Source organism: Odocoileus virginianus, chromosome 5 (genome assembly GCF_023699985.2).
Source record: "Odocoileus virginianus isolate 20LAN1187 ecotype Illinois chromosome 5, Ovbor_1.2, whole genome shotgun sequence".
In the NCBI taxonomy this organism is placed as follows: Eukaryota; Metazoa; Chordata; class Mammalia; order Artiodactyla; family Cervidae; genus Odocoileus; species Odocoileus virginianus.
In genome coordinates this window covers 28,903,921-28,923,135 of record NC_069678.1, presented here as the reverse complement: position 1 = coordinate 28,923,135, position 19,215 = coordinate 28,903,921, and the positions used below count along the sequence as shown (strand labels likewise).

At 33.7% G+C, this 19,215-nt stretch overlaps 1 protein-coding gene across 1 annotated transcript in view; it reads right to left on the bottom strand.

Moving 5' to 3' along the window:
• Positions 1–19,215, bottom strand: part of COL11A1 (collagen type XI alpha 1 chain) — a 214,344-nt gene that overhangs the window by 86,572 nt on the left and 108,557 nt on the right. Inside the window, exons 29-36 of the mRNA XM_020906100.2 lie at positions 14,815–14,868; positions 13,065–13,172; positions 9,587–9,640; positions 4,605–4,658; positions 4,431–4,475; positions 4,237–4,290; positions 4,078–4,122; positions 1,052–1,105 (exon numbers count right to left, since the gene is read on the bottom strand). Of these exons, the coding sequence (XP_020761759.2) occupies positions 1,052–1,105; positions 4,078–4,122; positions 4,237–4,290; positions 4,431–4,475; positions 4,605–4,658; positions 9,587–9,640; positions 13,065–13,172; positions 14,815–14,868 (468 nt within the window). The remainder of the gene's footprint in view (positions 1–1,051; positions 1,106–4,077; positions 4,123–4,236; positions 4,291–4,430; positions 4,476–4,604; positions 4,659–9,586; positions 9,641–13,064; positions 13,173–14,814; positions 14,869–19,215) is intronic.

Genomic DNA, 19,215 nt, shown 5'->3' with positions numbered 1-19,215 from the left:
AAAAAGGGTCCCCACCTCACCATTCTGGGACTCTGATCTCTGACTTACAGCCTTCAGAACTCTAAGAAATAGATTCTATTGTTTATACACTAGACAATCATGTTTTCTTTGTTATAGCAGCCAGAATGGACTAAGGCAGTAAGTTGATACTAGCTCTTATAAATAAATTGAATAGGTTGCCGAAAAAGGAGAGAAAAAAGCAATTGAGCACTAGGCATGTCCTATATTCCCAAAAATATTTGTGTGAAAATAAAAGATCTCAATTAACTTTGTGAAAATATCTGACAAGGATAGTCTAAAGACTGTGGTTCTAAATAAATTTTATAACAAGGGAATGATTCAAGAAGGGTTATCATTATATTTTCTTAAAAAATACATTATAAAGGCAAAAATAGTAAATACAAATAATATCTTAATGTGATGTAAGTAATATCAGAAGGTTGAAGGATGATTTTGAAGAAGGGTGCATTGGATAATAAAAGAAATTTATAGACCGAATAAGATTCAGTAATGATTTTTAATGCCATCAATAATACTCATTGCAGTAGAAGAGTAGTTGAGAGAATAATATTCATGTTGTTCTAGTTTTGATATACTGTGAAGGGATGTTTAATCAGATATATCTAAATTATGTTCCAAAATGTTTGATAAACTTCATAAGCTGAAAATACATACTCTGGCATTAATCACCATTTTGTCTTATGGGCTTCCCTGGTGGCCCAGTGGTAAAGGATCCTCCTGCAATGCAGGAGGGCAGCAACTATAGGTTCGACCCTTGGGTTGGGAAGATCTCCTGAAGGAGGGCATGGTAACCCACTCCAATATTCTTGCTTGAAGAATTCCACGGACAGAGGAGCCTGGCAGGCTGCAGTCCATAGGGTGGCACAGAGTTGGATACAACTGAAGTGACTTGGCATGTACACACACATTTTGTTTTTATAGGAATTTGTATCAATATTTGTATTCAAATATATTTCATATATAAGCTGTGACTTGCAAAATTTGAAAACACTATCAGTGAAGAAAGAGAAAGAAAAACTATGGCACTTACTGGAGGGCCTTTTGGTCCAGGGAATCCAACTGGACCTTGAGGTCCTTGAGGACCCTGAAAAAGAAAAAGCAGTAGGGAAATTTAAGAATAAACCTTCAAAGGAACATCTTTACACTCTGAAGTTTATTTCTACAGATAAAGAACAATACAGATTACAGCTTGTTTACCATAATGGCAGAACTATGAGAAATACAATGAGATAATCTATAAGCAAAATGGATGATTTTCCAATAATTCAGTACTCAAAAATGCACATCATATCAGTGGTCTTAGCTTAAGAACACTGCAAATATTTAGAATTCATATTAAAAGTAAATAGAACATGGATGTATCAGGAAACCCTGTAGGTAATCTACTTTCAATATTAGCTAAAAACATCTGTAAATGGAAGATACTTCAATTCAATAGACTCCCCCAAATTATTTTTAAAATTGACTCTATACATATTTTAACTCTACAGTCATACAAAATTAAAAGAAAAAAAATAAATAAGTGACTATTTCAAAATGACCATAGAGGATACCTTTAACTAATATTTATATTTTAAATGTATTTGTTTTCAAGGATATTGCTATCTCATTTTATTCATATACAAGCTTCTATTGTAGATAAAATGAAAACAACTTTACTATGTCCCAAATATTGAAAAGGAAAGACTTATGCCACAAATTATCCATTGTTTATGCAAAATTCATTTCAGTATGCTCATTTTTTGTTTTTATTCTGTTTTATTTTTTCTAAAATTTATCATTTAGACCCAAGTAAAAGCTATATTAACTAAGCCCTTAATGGTAGGCATTCATGCTCTGCAAATCATGAGTATGAGGGACCATATTTAACTTGTAGAATATCCTAATGGGTGTATATACATATATATGTATATAAACATGTATAATATGTATTATTTGTACATAGACTGCTATATATATACATATATATACATAAACATATTCTTAAAGAAGGTCATTAAAATGGGTAAATATAGGTATTTTTCATTTTTAATTCAATGGTACTACAAAACTCTCTCCCTGAACTTCCCAAGTCATATATACAGAAGAGAATGTTTCTGTGATATTACTTTTATTGTTCTTCAACTGTGTGTCTAAGACATAACAAATAGTTCATGATACTTAAAATTCTTTGAAAAAATGGTATATTATAGAGAAAATATCTGATCAACTACACAGAACACAAGAAATACATTTTGTATATTTAAAATATGTATAAATGTTTCTTGGAAATGGTTTCAAGCGTACTTAAAAATTTTTTTGTTTTTTATAATCAACCTTTACTTTGAGCTTCCCTGGCAGCTCAGACAGTAAGAATCTGCCTGCAATGTGGGAGACCCAGGTTCAATTCCTTGGTCGGGAAAATACCCTGGAGAAGGGAATGGCAACCCGCTCCAGTATTCTTGCTTGGAGAATCGCACAAACAGAGGAGCCTGGCAGGCTACAGTCCATGGGGTCGCAAAGAGTCAGACACAACAGAGCAACTAACACTGACTGTACTTTGATCCTCATAATATACTTTCTCATTCTCAAACTGTCTTCACAATCACAAGTGATCATATTCTTGGGTTACACTGCAGTGTTCCAAAATAAAATCATGAAAATTTATAGCTGATGCTGAAATTTTGGAATGCATAATAAAATATGTAAATATAATAGTTTGTGCTTTAAAGACAAAACTCTTAGTTATACTACAATTTGTTAAATGGTTCTACTGGTTCTATTCCAGTTAATGATTCAGCCATTTTAATTAATTTAACTGTATATTCCTATTAAGATGACTGATATAAAATATTTAAAATGTGTATATCATTTATGAAGTCAAAATGTACAGGATAAACTTAATTTGGAAATAGCTCATCAACAGTGAGAAATATTTAATAGAAATTTAATTAAACTTGACCTAAAGACCTGAAACAACTGTAATTTAATGTTTATTCTTGGATCTTATACACTGACATTTCTGTCACAAATATTAAGTTTATTTTTTAAAAATGACCTATTCTCAGTTTTAAGTTATACATCAGGGGGTATTTCTGCTTTACTTTTTGTGAAACACCTATAATAAATTTCAATAATATAAAATGTATAATTTTATAATATAAATGTATAATATAAATTTTATATTTTATAATAATAATATGTATACTTAAAATTATAGAATATTAGGTCATCAGCCTAATTTGATAGTAATGTAGAATATTTAAAATTATTTCAAGAGGATAGCTTTTAAAATCTGGCTACAAAAATGCTATAGTTTGCCAAACAAACAACGGGCATGCTTACTAATGTATATTTAGCTTTATTATATATCAATTGAAAAATCAATTTACTAAATAGTTTTCCTGTTTACTGGAATAGATGTTTTATCTTGATTTGAATGTGTATCGATTATGACTTAATGGCTACTGGAAGCTTGCATGTTACCAGCATAAAGCTACTGCCAGCTCCAGGAACAAGGTATCAGTATGGAAAGCAAGAGGGGAGGAGAAGGCATAGGTGTCATATACATATTTAAAAGAAAAACAAGATTTTGGTTTGAGTTTAAGAGTTGATATCATAGGCCAGTTTCACATATAATTTCTCTCACTTCTATAACAAAATTAGTAGCACATAATCGATGAAGATTTTTTTTAGGGAAGTAAATTAAAGAATGGGCTTCCCACATGGTGCTAGTAGTAAGGAACCTAGCTGCCAATGCAGGAGACTCGAGACACGAATTTGATCCCTGGGTCAAGAAAATCTCCTGGAGAAAGACATGTCAAACCACTCCAGTATTCTTGCCTGGAGAACCCCATGGACAGAGCTGCCTGGTGGGCTACAATCCATAGGGTCTCAAAGAGTCAGACATGACCGACACGACTTAGCACACATACACATATTAGAGAATAGGAACTTTTAAACTCTGAAGTTTTGTGGATGACTGCATACATGTATTTGCAAGCACATGTAACTTTTCCCAGAAATTTAAACACTTGTGAAATATCAACATTTATATGATGTAACTATTATACTTACTCTTTCACCAGGAGGGCCAGGAGGGCCATCACCACCTGAAGTGCCCTGAAAAAACAGCACAAAAACAGAAGAAACTTAGTTTTGACTCCTTCTGGTAACAGCCGTTCTCTGGAAGAGGAACCTACAGTCAAGCCCAAATGGAACAAGTTCTGACGGTACCTTTGGACCTGGTTTCCCAGTGGGACCTCTTGCTCCTCTTGAACCTCGAGGTCCCTGCATGTAAGAGCAAAGATGAAATTGATCTAGCTCCAATTAGATCAAAATGGCACAGGATCAGTTTTCTTTTTTGAAGCAAATTATTTTAGAAAGCTAAATCCAAAATGAAAATCACCATTTTAAATCAAGGCCCTTACCGTTGGACCACGCTGACCCCGAGGACCTGGTTTGCCAGCTACGCCCTGTCAACAACAGTTCAAACAGCTTCAGTACACAGTATATCACAATGAATTCTGAGTCTGGGTCTGAGAGATAGGTTCCTATGCAAGAACATTTATATTAGTCCAGAACAGTATACTTGTATATCATACCCGGGCACCTTTCTCTCCATTGGCACCTGGAAACCCAGGAAATCCAGTGGAACCCTACAAAAATAAAAATAGTAAACATTAGGTATATTAATTAATATTTTAGCCACAAGCTGAGAGTCTTTTGAAATACAGTGGTTCTCAAAAGTGGGTAGCATTCAAATCAAAAATATAACTTTAAGATACCATACAACCTTCATTCATGTACTGAAAAATGAACTTACAGTGACACCTGAAATCCTGGAAGCACTGAAAACATGAATTGATAACACATCTTAGTTTTCAACTTTAAGGAAATGAATTAATCAAATATATCATTTCTCATATGAAAAAATTACAATTAAAGGACATTTCATATAAAATAAATTTTGACATAATTCTACATATTTGCTTCAACTGTGAAGAAAAAATTTGTTTTTCACAAGCACGAATAATCAAATAGTAAAATAGGAATTTTATAAAATGCTTTTATTAATTAACATTATTGTATTCTTCTAGTATACTTATCACTTTTTAGTTGAGTATTTTGTACCTTTGGAACTGGATAAAATCATAAAGATTAAAAATATTCCCCTTTTTCTGTTGATGTTTAAATGTGGTTAGATGCAGCTGAGAGTCTAAGTCAGACTGTCCAGCATTAAAGTCTCTTATGGGGATTCCAAACACATGAATTTAAGACTTATGTTTGTCATGCAATCAGGTTAAGTAAATTGAGTACATCACTTATCCGCTTTGATAAAGCATAGCTTTTTCTTCAGTAAAATGAGATCATCTGCACCTTATAGGTACTTTGACACTTGTAGGATATAGAACTGAAGGAAGGCAAAGGATAAAAATGATAATAATAGATAACATTAAATAAGGATTATTTAAGGATGTAATAAGCCCTATAAAAGCACTATGTAATTTAATCCACAGTTAAGTTTTTACAAATGGAATATAATTCCATTTCACCTTGTACATATGTCCAGATTTTCATCTAAGAGATTTCTTCGAATATGACTGTGATTGGTTTGCCTCATTATTGTAACAAGAAATAGAGCAGATTAAGGTTCAATTCTTGCTCTTCAACTTACTAATAACTATGAGACCCTCGGAGTGGTGGGTGGGGGAGGGGGCTTCCAAACACTCACTTTTCCTATTCAGACCAGTGTATAGATTAAAAGCAATAATGTGTAAAATGTCTAGCAAATAATAGTAGACATGCAGATTTTACACACTTTCCCATGCATCAATGAAGGTGAAACAAAGCCATCTTTGACTTGAATACATCTTTGGGTTTTGTTTTTCTTCCTTCTTCTATTAGATTCAGGCGTGCAGTAAAGTTAATCAGTTATACATACACACACACACACACACACACACACACACACACACACAAATATATACTCTTTACTCAGATTATTTTCCATTAAAAGTTATTACAAGATATTTAATATAGTTCCCTGTGCTATATAGTAGGTCCTTGTTGTTTATATATTTTATATACAGTAGTGTGTATCTCTTAATCCCAAACTCCTAATTTGTTTGTTTCCCCCAATTCTCTCCCTTTGGTAACAATAAACTTGTTTTCTATTTCAGTGCACACTCATTTGGACTGAACTAACCTAAAGTAATATTTCTCTCAGTGAAAAATGGCTCTTCTGTATCAGAATAGTCTAGAGTGACTGCTGAAAGAAGGGACTGTCAAATCCTACTGCAGGCAATAGGGTCCAGGAATTTGCATTTTTAACAATTTTTCCAGGTGATATATACAAAAAGAGTGTTAGCAATTTATATTTCTTCAACAAATCAGGAAATTTGTATGTGAAGCCTTATGGCATTTGATGGACAAAGCTTAGTAAGAACTGTTAAGTTTCCTATTAGGACCCATTTAGCAACATATTATAATTCATATATAGAGACCACTATGTGATCAACCTAAGGATAATTGTTAGAAGATGTAATGCTCACATAATGGGGGAAAATTTCTGCAAATTACATTTTTGAAAGGCTTTCAAAGCCTTTTCTCTATCTCTACAGAGAATCATATAGCTATATCTGATAGAGTATTACTATGTGAATACTCTAGGACATTGACAAGTGAGTATAATTCAATATGGAAGTAATTCATTTCTATCAAATTCAATTTAAGGACAAATATTCATCTGAAATACATTTATAGAGACTTCATTCAAACAAATGGCTCTTATGCATTGATTTCATGTTTAATAAATTTATTTTCTTACATAGTTTCTGCTCTAAGAAATGTATGGGAAATAGACAAAAATGTCTAATCCACCAACTAAACAATTTGTAACATACGGGCATATCCTTCTCTTTTGCCCACATAAAAATTATCACCAAAATATACAATTTCCAAGAAAAGACATCTGCTTTTAAGTGGAAAAAATAAACAGCCAACAAAAGGCGGAAAAGTCAATGGTTAATAGCAAAATCAGTTCTTTTGGTAAATAAAACTTTCAAAATTAGTTTAAATGCTGTTTTAAATATAAACGAATTCTATCTGAAAAATGATTTTACTTTTTGAAATAGCTATCGTTTTATACAACATTTAATGGTACATCTTTTAAAAATCCATCATGGCTTACATTTCTAGTAAGATATTACATAAATTACATTGCCTAATTATAGCCCTTATATTGCTTGAAAGGGATTAGCAGCTGAGTTTCAGTGAAAGGGAAAGTCGCTAAGTCGTGTCTGACTCTTTGCAACCCCATGGACTGTAGTCTGCCAGGCTCCTCTGTCCATGTAACTCTCCTGGCCAGCATACTGGAGTGGGTAGCCTTTCCCTTCTCCAGGGGATCTTCCCAACCCAGGGACCAAACCCAGGTCTCCCGCATTGCAAGCAGATTCTTTACCATCTGAGTCACCAGGGAAGCCCAATTATAGTCCTTATATTGCTTGAAAGGGGTTAGTAGTCTAGTTTCATATTTAGTATAATAAAGACTTAAGCCTATTCAAAATTCACTGGCTTCCACATAGAAAAGGAATGTGACCCTATCTTTGATTTTTGATGTATCCATCATTTTTTGTTTAAGAAATGAGAAACATAAAAGATTTTCATCATAGAAAAAAGTTAGGAAGAAAAGTAAAAGATAAAGACCAAAATTTCAGACATTTACGTTAAAAGGTAAAAATGCAATGTTTGATCCCTCGAGGAAGAAGCTTTTCTCTCTAGTCATTCTGGTCCATTTTATTACTAAAAAGAACTGAATGTTTATTGAACACAGTATTGACTTAGGGAAAACAGAAAAATATAATGTCAAATAAACATTTAATAGAAAACTATACTCATTCATGTAAACATAAAAACAGATTTCTGTTTTTAAATCAAAACACAACCACAATTACAATTCAATTTAGAAAATTTACCCAATAAGTTAAGAATAGTTTAAAGTTGTATTTTATAAAGTAAATATCTTCTTTTACTTAAAGCACCTGTGAAAATGCTTGACATCCAAAAGGAAGATAACTAGGTAACAGAATAAGGTATTAGAGACAATATTTAAAAGGTAAAAATTACTAATTAATGCTTGTATTATTTTTTAAATCATAAATTAAATGCATCTTTATTTAGAAGGGCTCCATTACCTCCTAGAATAAAAGGAAATATCCTAGAAAGCCAGTGAATAGGGCAAAACCGTATGGCAAGCCTAAAATGCTGTTATCACATGATGATGAGTCACAAGTGCATGAAATTCACATTTGTCAGGAGGTAGATATTTTTGTCTCCCATTGATTATCTGTGAAACATTAATAAATATATATTTGGGTATTATCACACCCAGCCAGGATGTATCCTTATATTATAAACCTGTCAAACATTAATGAATGAAACAGGGATAGGTAGATGACAAACATATAGATAGGTAGTAGATAGATAGATATAGATAGATAATCTCAAGTGCATGTAACTACCTTTATATTAATAAGCAAAATTTATATGTGAAATCATTTGGCCATTTAATGTAACTAGTCAATCAATCGAAAGAATCCTTAATGAAGTTCTATAATGAGCTCGAGGAAAACTAGTGCAAGGTAAAAATGTATTTTTAAAACACTTCTTTGCTTATAATATGTATATTTCACATCAAAAATAGAATCTCAGTGCATCAAGTGCATGACTTGAGTAGTGCTCCCCCAAAAGATACATCAAATATCCAAATATTCTGGAATTTGTGAATATTACTTTATTTGGAAAAAAGGGGTCTTTGTAGATGTAATTAAGTTCAGGATCTTGAAATTAGATCATCCTGAATTATCCAGGTGGTCTTTATATCTAATAGCAAATGTCTTTATAAGAAGAAGAGAAGATAAGGACACAGAAAAAAAGGCCATGTGAAGATGGGGTTGGAGATTGCACACAAGCCAAAAAATGCCTAGGGCCACAGGAAGATGGAAGAGGACAGGACAGATTCTCCCACAGGGCTTTTGGAGGGAGTATGGGCTTGCTAACACCTCAGTTTTAGACTTCTGGCCTTCAGAAGTGTAAGAAAGTCAATTTCCATTGTTTAAATCACCAAGTTTATGGTGATTTGTTACAGTAGCCCTAGGAAACTGATTCTGTGGAAATGAGGGAAAATAAAGAGGATGAAAGAAGAGCTATTCTTTCTCTAAAAACAATATCAAGTGGTAATTGAAACCTTTAGGGAACTAGACAGGAAATCAAAAGCAATTATCCATCACTGGCCATCTACTTAAAACTTCTAGATCTATTACTATGCTACCTTGAAATAGACCTTATTCCAATTACAAGGAAGTGGCTGTGACTTCCTCTGATACTCCAGTCCCAAATCACTTAAGCTCTCTAAACTCTGCAATCCCGGTGCCCATAAAAGCATCTGACTTTCTCTTGTAAGATTATATTTTAAGGATTCATCATCACTACATTACAAACTGAAATGTAACCATGGATGATTAATGTTAAGTGTATCGACAAAATGCTAAAAAACAAGCTATAAAAATCAAGCTAATTGTTTTACCTTTGGACCTTGTCTTCCTGGATATCCTGGTAATCCTGGAACGCCAAGTTTCCCCTAAAGTTAAAATAATAATAATAATAATTTCAAAATAAAATTCAGTCTATTAGCGCACTTGAAAGGAAGATTTGCAAGTTTTTCCATTCTTTATTTTCATTACATTTCTTAATTTGAACAGGGAAAAAAATGTTACTAATGCTATGATGTTCAATAACTTAACCTCTTAAGTGACTGTGCCTTCTTTAAGGACATAGTGAAAGTGAAACCCGCTCAGTCGTGTCTGACTCTTTACGACCCCACGGACTACACGGTCTACGGAATTCTCTAGGCCAGAATACTGGAGTGGGTAGCCATTCCCTTCTCCAGGGAAGCTTCCCAACCCAGAAATCGAACCCAGGTCTCCTGCATTGCAGGCCAATTCTTTACCAGCTGGGCTACCAGGGAAACCCTGACATAGAGTCCTGAATAAAGATAATTCTAGGACTTTGTGAATGAAAGAATATGGTGAGAAATCACCTAAATTTTATCAGAATTAAATACTATTTAAAATGGATGGCTGTAGTTAGAACTGCATGTAGGTTTTACCATTTCAACTAAAGGTAATCTATTTGAAAAAAATATGTAATTTCTCACTGTAAATAGAAAGCAAGCAATCATAAGTTAACTTTTTTTACTAAAGGAAAGTTTAAATAACTATATTAAGAAATTTTAACTTAATTTTTGTGCAAAGTTTCTTCTTTTATTCAAATATCTGAATAAATTGAGTTAATAAATACCAAATATTGAAAGACATAGTTAAATAATGATTTGTGTGGAGTGTTAATTCCTACAGGTGGAAACCTGAATGTGCAGCTATATTCTCCAGTGCAATTAAATTACCACTCAGTTTGAAAGTGCTAAAACAAATGATAAATTACAGCAAAGTCCAACGACGTAGAGCATATGCTGCTGCTGCTGCTGCTGCTGCCAAGTCACTTCAGTCGTGTCCGACTCTGTGCGACCCCATAGACGGCAGCCCACCAGGCTCCGCCATCCCTGGGATTCCCCAGGCAAGAACACTGGAGTGGGTTGCCATTGCCTTCTCCAATGCATGAAAGTGAAAAGTGAAAGTGAAGTCGCTCAGTCGTGTCTGACCCTTCCCGACCCCTTGGGCTGCAGGACTGGGATTTTCCAGCCAAGAGTACTGGAATGGGTTGCCATTGCCTTCTCCGTAGCATATGCTAAAAGGTTTAAAATGCTAAACTAACAAAATTGACCCCCTGAACAAAGTATTAATTTAAAAATTTGGATAGAAAGAAAATAAAATTAAAATAAGTGGATTGAATAAAATATATGTTTGTGAAATTTGACTGAGACATTGTCCTTAAGATCTTAAGAAAATAGGTTTCATATATAAAATATTTATCAAAATCTTAAACATTAGCCAATAGTATCATTATGTGCATTCAAAATAAATAAGAACAAAAACATAAACAAGTCCAAATTACTATCTATAAAACTTTAAAAGATGAGGAGGCTTTATAAACAAAAATAAATATTTTATTGGATGAAGCAATGCAAGAAATTAGGAATACAGTTTATGATCTTGTTATTATAGATATGGGTCCCCTGATAGCTCAACTGGTAAAGAATCCGCCTATAATGCAGGAGTCCTGGGTTCGATTCCTGGATTGGAAAGATCCCCTGGAGAAGGGAAAGGCTACCCATTCCAATATTCTGGCCTGGAGAATTCCATGGACTATATAGTCTATGGGGTCACAAAGAGTCAGACATAACTGAGCGACTTTCACTTTCACTATCTTATATAGAGCTAAACAGTTGTCCGATTCAAGATCAACTTTGCATAGGTAAGCAGTCTTCACATGAAAAATATTCAAACAAGCCTTAAGAAGAATACTTATAATGATGTCACCTTGGACACAGTAAGTTGTCACAGCTTGTTTTATGCTACTGATTTCAAGGTTAATGAAATTCTCTTAATTATGAACAGAAAAATTTTGTAATCTATGTTACTACATTAGAATGCAAATTCATTCATTTTAGGGTCATTTAACAATAAATCCAGACAGAAAAATTATTTGTATTTTCAGTACAGTGATAGGCAACTTCAATAAAAGAGAAAATACTAATGAAATGCCAAAGATGAATAATTGGGAGGAAAAGTTCTAATGCCTCAGAACAGTTGGTGGGACCACTTACACAGAATTCAGTGGGCTTGAGAAAAGAGGAAGGTCCTAGAGTATCCTCAAACTGTTGGCAAATGATCACGTTAAGCAGAAGGTTCATAGATCTTTTAAGTCCTTATGCCTTGGACGCCATCTTTTCCCTTTGTTGCTTAAACACGATGACATTATTTATTGGTTTACAAAAGGCAACTGGAGTGTGAAACTAGAAATGACTCATGATAACAAGAGAAAATGATTTTTTATTTGTCTAGTCACAATACCTATATAATCCCTATATTTTTTTTTTCTAGAACAGGATGGTAAAGGGCAGAGACAACAACTTTCTTATACAGCAAGCTATTTTCATATTTATAGAATAATGGTACGCTCAATATAAAAAAATGGAGACTAGACATAAAAAAAAGGAATAGTTTGATTTATACCACCAAGAGACAAGTATTACTTATATTTTCCTTCAGTGTACATAACTGGATAGCACTTATCATCAATATTTCTAGTTTTTTCTTAATTTAACTTCAGGCTCATTACTGGAGTGGGTTGCCATCCCCTTCTCCAGGGGATCTTCCTGATCCAGGGATGGAACAGGGGTCTCCTTCACTGTAGGCAGATTCTTTAATGTCTGAGGCACCAGGGAAGCCCTATAAGATGTTTAGAGTATCACTAAAATCTATGAAGGCATAATTTTAATGTTGCCTAATATTATATCTAAATGTAACAGTCACAAATATTTTTGACATATGCATATAGCTTAGTGGCTGTGAAAGCAATAAATTAGTATTATCTAGGAAGTTTTAAAACATGGTGATGCCTGAGTTAAACCGGATTAAAATTAAAACCTCTTAAAGTATGGTCTGAACATCAGTATATTCTGAAACATTTATCCTGTAAAAATACATACTTAAGTGAAAAGATTGAGAAAAGAACATTTTGGTTTTAGGGCCAAAGGTGATTCAACTTGCTCCAAAACAATAAGTCGGCCACCTTTCATTGATTCTTTCATCCTTCATTCATCACACGCAGATTTTGCACTTTTAATATAGAAGAGTGTTAAGAGTGGCTGATTCTACATGGCCAATGGGAACAGAAGAGACTAGAAAATAAGGAAGAGTAGAAGAGGATGAATGTGCCCATCTCCTGATTATACTTCTAAGTAGCATATGGATATGAAATTGACATTCAAAAAATTGAAATTTGATAAAACTCTCGATTTAAATCGTGGGTGATTAAAATCACCCTAAAATGACAATGAAACATCACGTACAAGAGAACCTGTAAATTTAAAGTTGTTCACTCACCTTCTCTCCTGCTTGACCAGGAGGACCGGGGTCTCCAGTAGGACCAGCTCGACCCTTGGGGCCTTCAGGGCCATCCTCTCCTCTTGGACCTACTTGACCAACTTCTCCCTGATATACAAAGTAAGAGCATTCTTGTAACTTAAAATATCTTCGAGACTGAATGGCAGAAATTATAGTCTATCAAAAAGTTATATTCTTCAAATCTTGGTTTGTTTACTCACATATTGTATATGACAAAGAGGACTGAAAGTTTTTTACTTTATTAATCTTTCAATTAATACATAAACAACTCAATACAGTCTGACATTTGAAAAGCTACAGAAGTCCTATGCTACCCTGTATCACACTAAATTAATTTTAACATACTGAGTCACAGAAAGAGAGAGAGATAATAAGAATCAACATTAGATACTATAGGTTGGCAATATATGCTACCCCAAAATATGCCACTTTGGCATAAGGATTATACTGAACTGAAGGTAAGTGAGAAGAATAAGATACCAAAAAAGTGGTCTACCCACCCTGTACTTGCTTAAAAGGAGGGAACAAATTTGCAAAGGTGTTTTAACTACCCTCTCTATCAGAAAAGACAAAAATTAGTCACTAGAGGTAACTAGAGCCTTACTAGTCTGGAGCCAGAAGCAAGCACCAGAGGAATATATCTATATAGCAAACTAGCCCTTATATAACATTATATACTTAATAGTTTCCATTTATCTGCCTTCCCACAATTTATAGCACTAGAAACTCAAAGTCTTTTCCTCTTCAAAATTTATTGTTCCTTTGCTAAAATGATGTACAATCACAAGTTCTAATCACTCTTGAATTACTCATCACTTAGTGTTCCCATGTATAATCATGATACACAAGATAAACTTCTGTTTGCTTATCTCTTGTTAATCTGTCTTGTGTCATTCTGTAATTTTAGAGGGCTTCAGTCTGAGAATCTATCAGGGTAGGAGGGAAAATAATTTTTCCTCCCAGATGATAGCAACTTTGGAAATCACTGTTTGGAACATAAGAAAAATATCTCACCCGACTTTAAATTTCACTTTCACATTTAAGGTATTAGGTTCTAGAATGTGTATGCTATTGCTCCCATCCCAGACACAGGCTTTATATGCATTTTAGGAAAATCAATATTATATACCATGCCTTTTTGATTCCGTTTATTAGATACTATTATGCTAGTAATAAAACAAATTTTCCCAATAAAACATTTAATTTACTTTAGGTGGCAAACTTTTGTTTTCAAGATACTCACTAACAGAAAAACAGTGTACTATATTGATACTCAAAAATTCAAGACAACTATAAAGTGAAAATTCATGAAAGTTGCAGATATAGTCTCCAGGAAGCATAGCTAATTATATTTGAACAAGATTTAAAACAAATCTACTGAATTAATTATATAAAGCAATTTGATCATCAATTTATAAAATATCTATAAACAGTAACACCATATATAATATAATACATATTTTGTGTGTATATACATATATATACATATAACTATGCATGTGTAGATATGCTATGGGACATATATTTAGTATGGCATCCAAAAAATAATGAATACTATTTTATTTCCACAGAAATTAAGACACCTAATCTTCAGATAAAAACGGAAATGAAAAATGCCTCAGGTAGTACAAACATTTGATTTATTCTACGTTTGCAGTATTTAACTATATAGGAATAAGCACACACATCTATAAATGCATGTACTAGTGCAGATTCTCTTTTTACTTACTCTATCACCTTTGAGACCCATGTCACCTTTGAATCCTGGAAAACCATCTTCACCCTAAAAAGTACAAATAATAAAACAAATATTTAATCAATTGTTTGGATAAATCTAGAATATGACTATATAAATTATGAGTATTGATAATTAGGAAAAATAGTTCTGAGAAATATGAATCTTAGTTGTGAAACTTCCTCTTCCCTATTTTAAACCTTTATTTCCAGTATTCTCCCATTTCCCCATAATTAATGACTCTGTTACTAGAAAACTTTTCACAAATGTGTTCATTAAATCTTCTCTATCTTATGGGGAAAATAACCATTCTCTTGTAACAACATGTATCCTGTGTTATTCAAACAAAGAACTAAAAGTTTAATTATATTAAATTTGGTTTACAAGAACCCTGGATGACCAAATAAATTGTTTTTATCTTTAATTTGCTGATACATACCTAAAAATTTTATCACATTCATTTTGTCTCCTGTGCTTCAGATAAATGTCTTCTGGTTCAACTTATTCTCTATATTACAACCTCTCTTCAGGTAAAGAATATACAAATTAATATTACCCTTTATGCATAAATAGAGATTGCTAATTGGCACGTACGCACAAACCAGGGATGCTAAAAACTGGGCATCCTTTAGCAAAGAGAGGAGAAATTTTGACTATGAAAATACTTCTAGTCATTTTTACTATATCCAGCTTCATGAATGACTTCACTGTCTCTTAATTTCAAGAAAAAAAAATCCTAAGGAATAATCATTCATGTATTCAATAGCATTAGTTGAGCAATTATTCAGAGCACTGTGGGGTAATTTGAAGTTTTTGTTTTACCAATAATTTGCATTAATATTGGCTCAGCGGAGTAGAAGGGGTGTTCAGAGATGAAAGACATGAGGATGATGATAATGATGTGCTGCGCTGGAACTAGTAGTGGCGGTGGTGAGGAGAGAAGGGTACTTGGAGATTTCACAGAGCAGCTGGCACCTTAATTAGTAGTTGGAGAATGGATGACTTGCAGAGTTTGAGAAAAAGGCATGTCAGACCAAGTATGAGAACAAAGCTAGGAAGATTAATACCTACACTTCCACATCCTGCTGTGGAAATGACGTTTAACAAAACACAAAACTGATCATATCGATTTTTGGAATTAATGATTCCAAAGTGCTAATGATGACCATAAGCTGTCATCTCCCTCGCCCTTCTCATCATGATCTAGGCTTTGTTCACCTCTACAGTTTTATCTTTGGTTTAAATATCCTTTTTACTTCCATCCAACACATTGGAACTCAAATTTAGAAAAGCTGAATTACCTGTATTTCCACTTGTAATTCTTGCATTGGTTAACCACTTCCACATACACACCCATCTGCAAATCTTTTACCTTCTCTGTCTACCCAGTGAGGTTTTCCTCATCTTTTAGGATTTAGCTCATGATTCTGCTATGAAGCGGTAAAGAATCTGCCTGCAATGCAGGAGACCTGGTTTCGATCCCTGGGTCAGGAAGGTCCCCTGGAGAAAGGAATGGCAACTCACTCCAATGATTCTTGCCTGGAGAATTCCATGGTCAGAGGATCCTGGTGGGCTACAGTCTGTGGGGTCACAAAGAGTCAGAACAGGGCCCAGGGACTAACACTTTCACTGCCATGAGGTATTCCATGACCTCATTCTTTCCCTCTTAAAATTAACCTCTTTGTCCTATGTGCCACACTCATCATTTGTTAATATAACATAACATCCTGTCTGAGCCACAGGGGAATAATCACAGGTCTCTTTCTTTCTACTAAATGCTGAAAAACAAGTGAAAGTGAAGTCGCTCAGTCGTGTCCGACTCTGCGACCCCATGGACTGTAGCCTACCAGGCTTCTCTGTCCATAGGATATAAGAATCATGCCTAGTTAACCTCTAGCTCTTCAATGCCTACTACATTCTGACCCTCAAAATCATGATATATTACAGATATTTATTAAATGTAAATTTGGAATCATCCTTGCCTCAGTGTGAGTTTGGTAAGGTATGCTAAGGTCCAGAAGACATAAGGTTAGTAAGGATGAAGGAGACTTAGACCCGGAAGCGCTAAAGGCTAAGTTGCTTCAGTTGTGTCTGAGGCTTTGCGACCCCACGGACTACGGCCCTCCAGGCTCCTCTGTCTATGGATTCTCCACGCAAGAATACTGGAGTGGGTTGCTATTCCCTTCTCCAGGGGATCTTCCTGACCCAGGGATCCAACCGGCATCTTATGTCTCCTGCATCTCAGGCAGCTTCTTTACCACTAGCGCCACCTGGGAAGCCAAGACCTGGAAAAGGAATCAAATTTGTTATACTATCTAAACAAATTTTGGCAGGTCTCAACGTTTCCTTTAAGATAAAAGAATAACATTTTCAACTTTCTGGCCATAAAGTAGCCTTGTGGAATTAGGATTCTCTCTGCCTTGAATGCAGCTGGGCAAGAGCAGAGGCTTAAAAGCTGAAAATGACCACTTAAATTCCTATTGACTGGTATCTTCATTACCTGATCCCTAGAGAGAAAAGTAATTACACAGTTGCCAACTTTAGTTTAAAAAAATACTGCACTCTATGTCTAAAATAAATAATAGTTTTTAAGATTTTTTCAAGGAGAGATATTTTAAGAGACTATATAGTGAAATAGAGGCTACTGCTATCAAAACTTTGTTTTCAATACATTCATAATTTTAAAAATAAATTAGGTAGTAAGTAAGAAAATCCTTACAATAAGTGACATTTTTAAAACAAATGGCACTTTCAAGCTACTAAGATTTCCAGTCTTTAAATTATCAATTGTTAGTATTTTTTAATTAATGAATTTATTTTAATTGGAGGCGAATTACTTTACAATAATTGTAGTGGTTTTTGACATACGTTGACATGAATTAGCCATGGGTGTACATGTGTCCCCGATCATGAACCCACCTCCCACCTCCCTCCCCATCCCATTCCTCATAGTTGTTCCAACACTGGCTTTGAGTTCCCTGTTTCATGTATTGAACTTAGACTGGAGGAAACAGATTTTAGAAAACAGGTGGAAAAGGAATTCACCTGTGCCACTTGGTTGACTGGGTTATGTTGCTTAAGTTCTAAGGAATAAATCTGAGTCTAAACAGTGGAGAATTTTATTCTAGTTAGGGCACTAACTTGGCATTTCAGCTTTTGTTAATAAATACTGCTATTCGTAAAAAGAAAATAGTTTCAATTTCCTTCCTCATCTCTTTTGAGATAAATGGCTGATCATAATATATATTCAGAAAAACAAATAGTGTACATTAAAATTAACTAGGATTTCATGGTTCTTTACAAAGTTTGAAAATAGAAAGAATTCTTATTATAAAAAGTTTCCATTAAAATTTATACAAAATTTCTCTAAATTTAGGTAAACAATATATTACTAGGTTAATATATGATATGGAATGAAAGGTACAACTGAAAAATATCTTAGAGATTTCTTAGGATAAGGTCCTCATTTTACAGACTTAAAATAAGGCTCAGGGAAAGTAAGCAACCTAACTTTACAAGTCTAGTTACTATGAGCACTATAATCAGAACTCGGAACGTTTAATTCCCAATTAAAAATATTAATTCTTTCTCTATGTATCTACTTGTTTCTTCTGAGACCATATGCCACTCAAAATAACCAATAATATCAATTTTTTCCTACATATAAACAATATACATTTCTTTTTTCCTGAGTGTGTTTCTTCTCACAAATATATCATCTATAATTTTATTTTCCTTAGCATTTGCCACTACCCCTCTTTCCAAAAAGTTCACAACTTTCCCATTCCAGTTATATGGCTTTCATGTAAACACTGCCTTCCCTAAAAATTCTTGGTGTGCACTAATTCCAGAGAAACAATTTGAATTGATATTTAAATGTATTACCAATAAAAACTGAGATTCTAAGCTCCAAACTGAGACTTATTTTTTTTGCATAGGCTACTTGCAAATAATTACAAGTTCAGCATTGTCTAAGCCATCACTGTGCTCTGTCAGCTCAGTAAGACACTATACCCTGAAGTTCAACTAAGATGATCAAGATGAATTAGGATTCAAATCAAAGTAGCTGAGTTAATTTAAAGCACATGACATATTTTCACACAGTAGACTTGACAATATAGTTGCATACTTTGACAATGCCTCAGTATGTTACCTATTTATTCTTTTCAGAAAATAAAATATAACAAATATAATAAACACATCCCTTCTTGTCATTTATTCCTTACTGATATCAAATCCATTCAAGGTGCTTTCGATAATATTATGACTGTAGGAATAAACAGTTATCCTTGAAATCAAAATGTATATTCCATATATTTCTCATGGAAATTCATTAACACTTTCTACTTTGTGCTATAAAATGTAATATAGTAAGAAATAATGCAGTACCAGTTC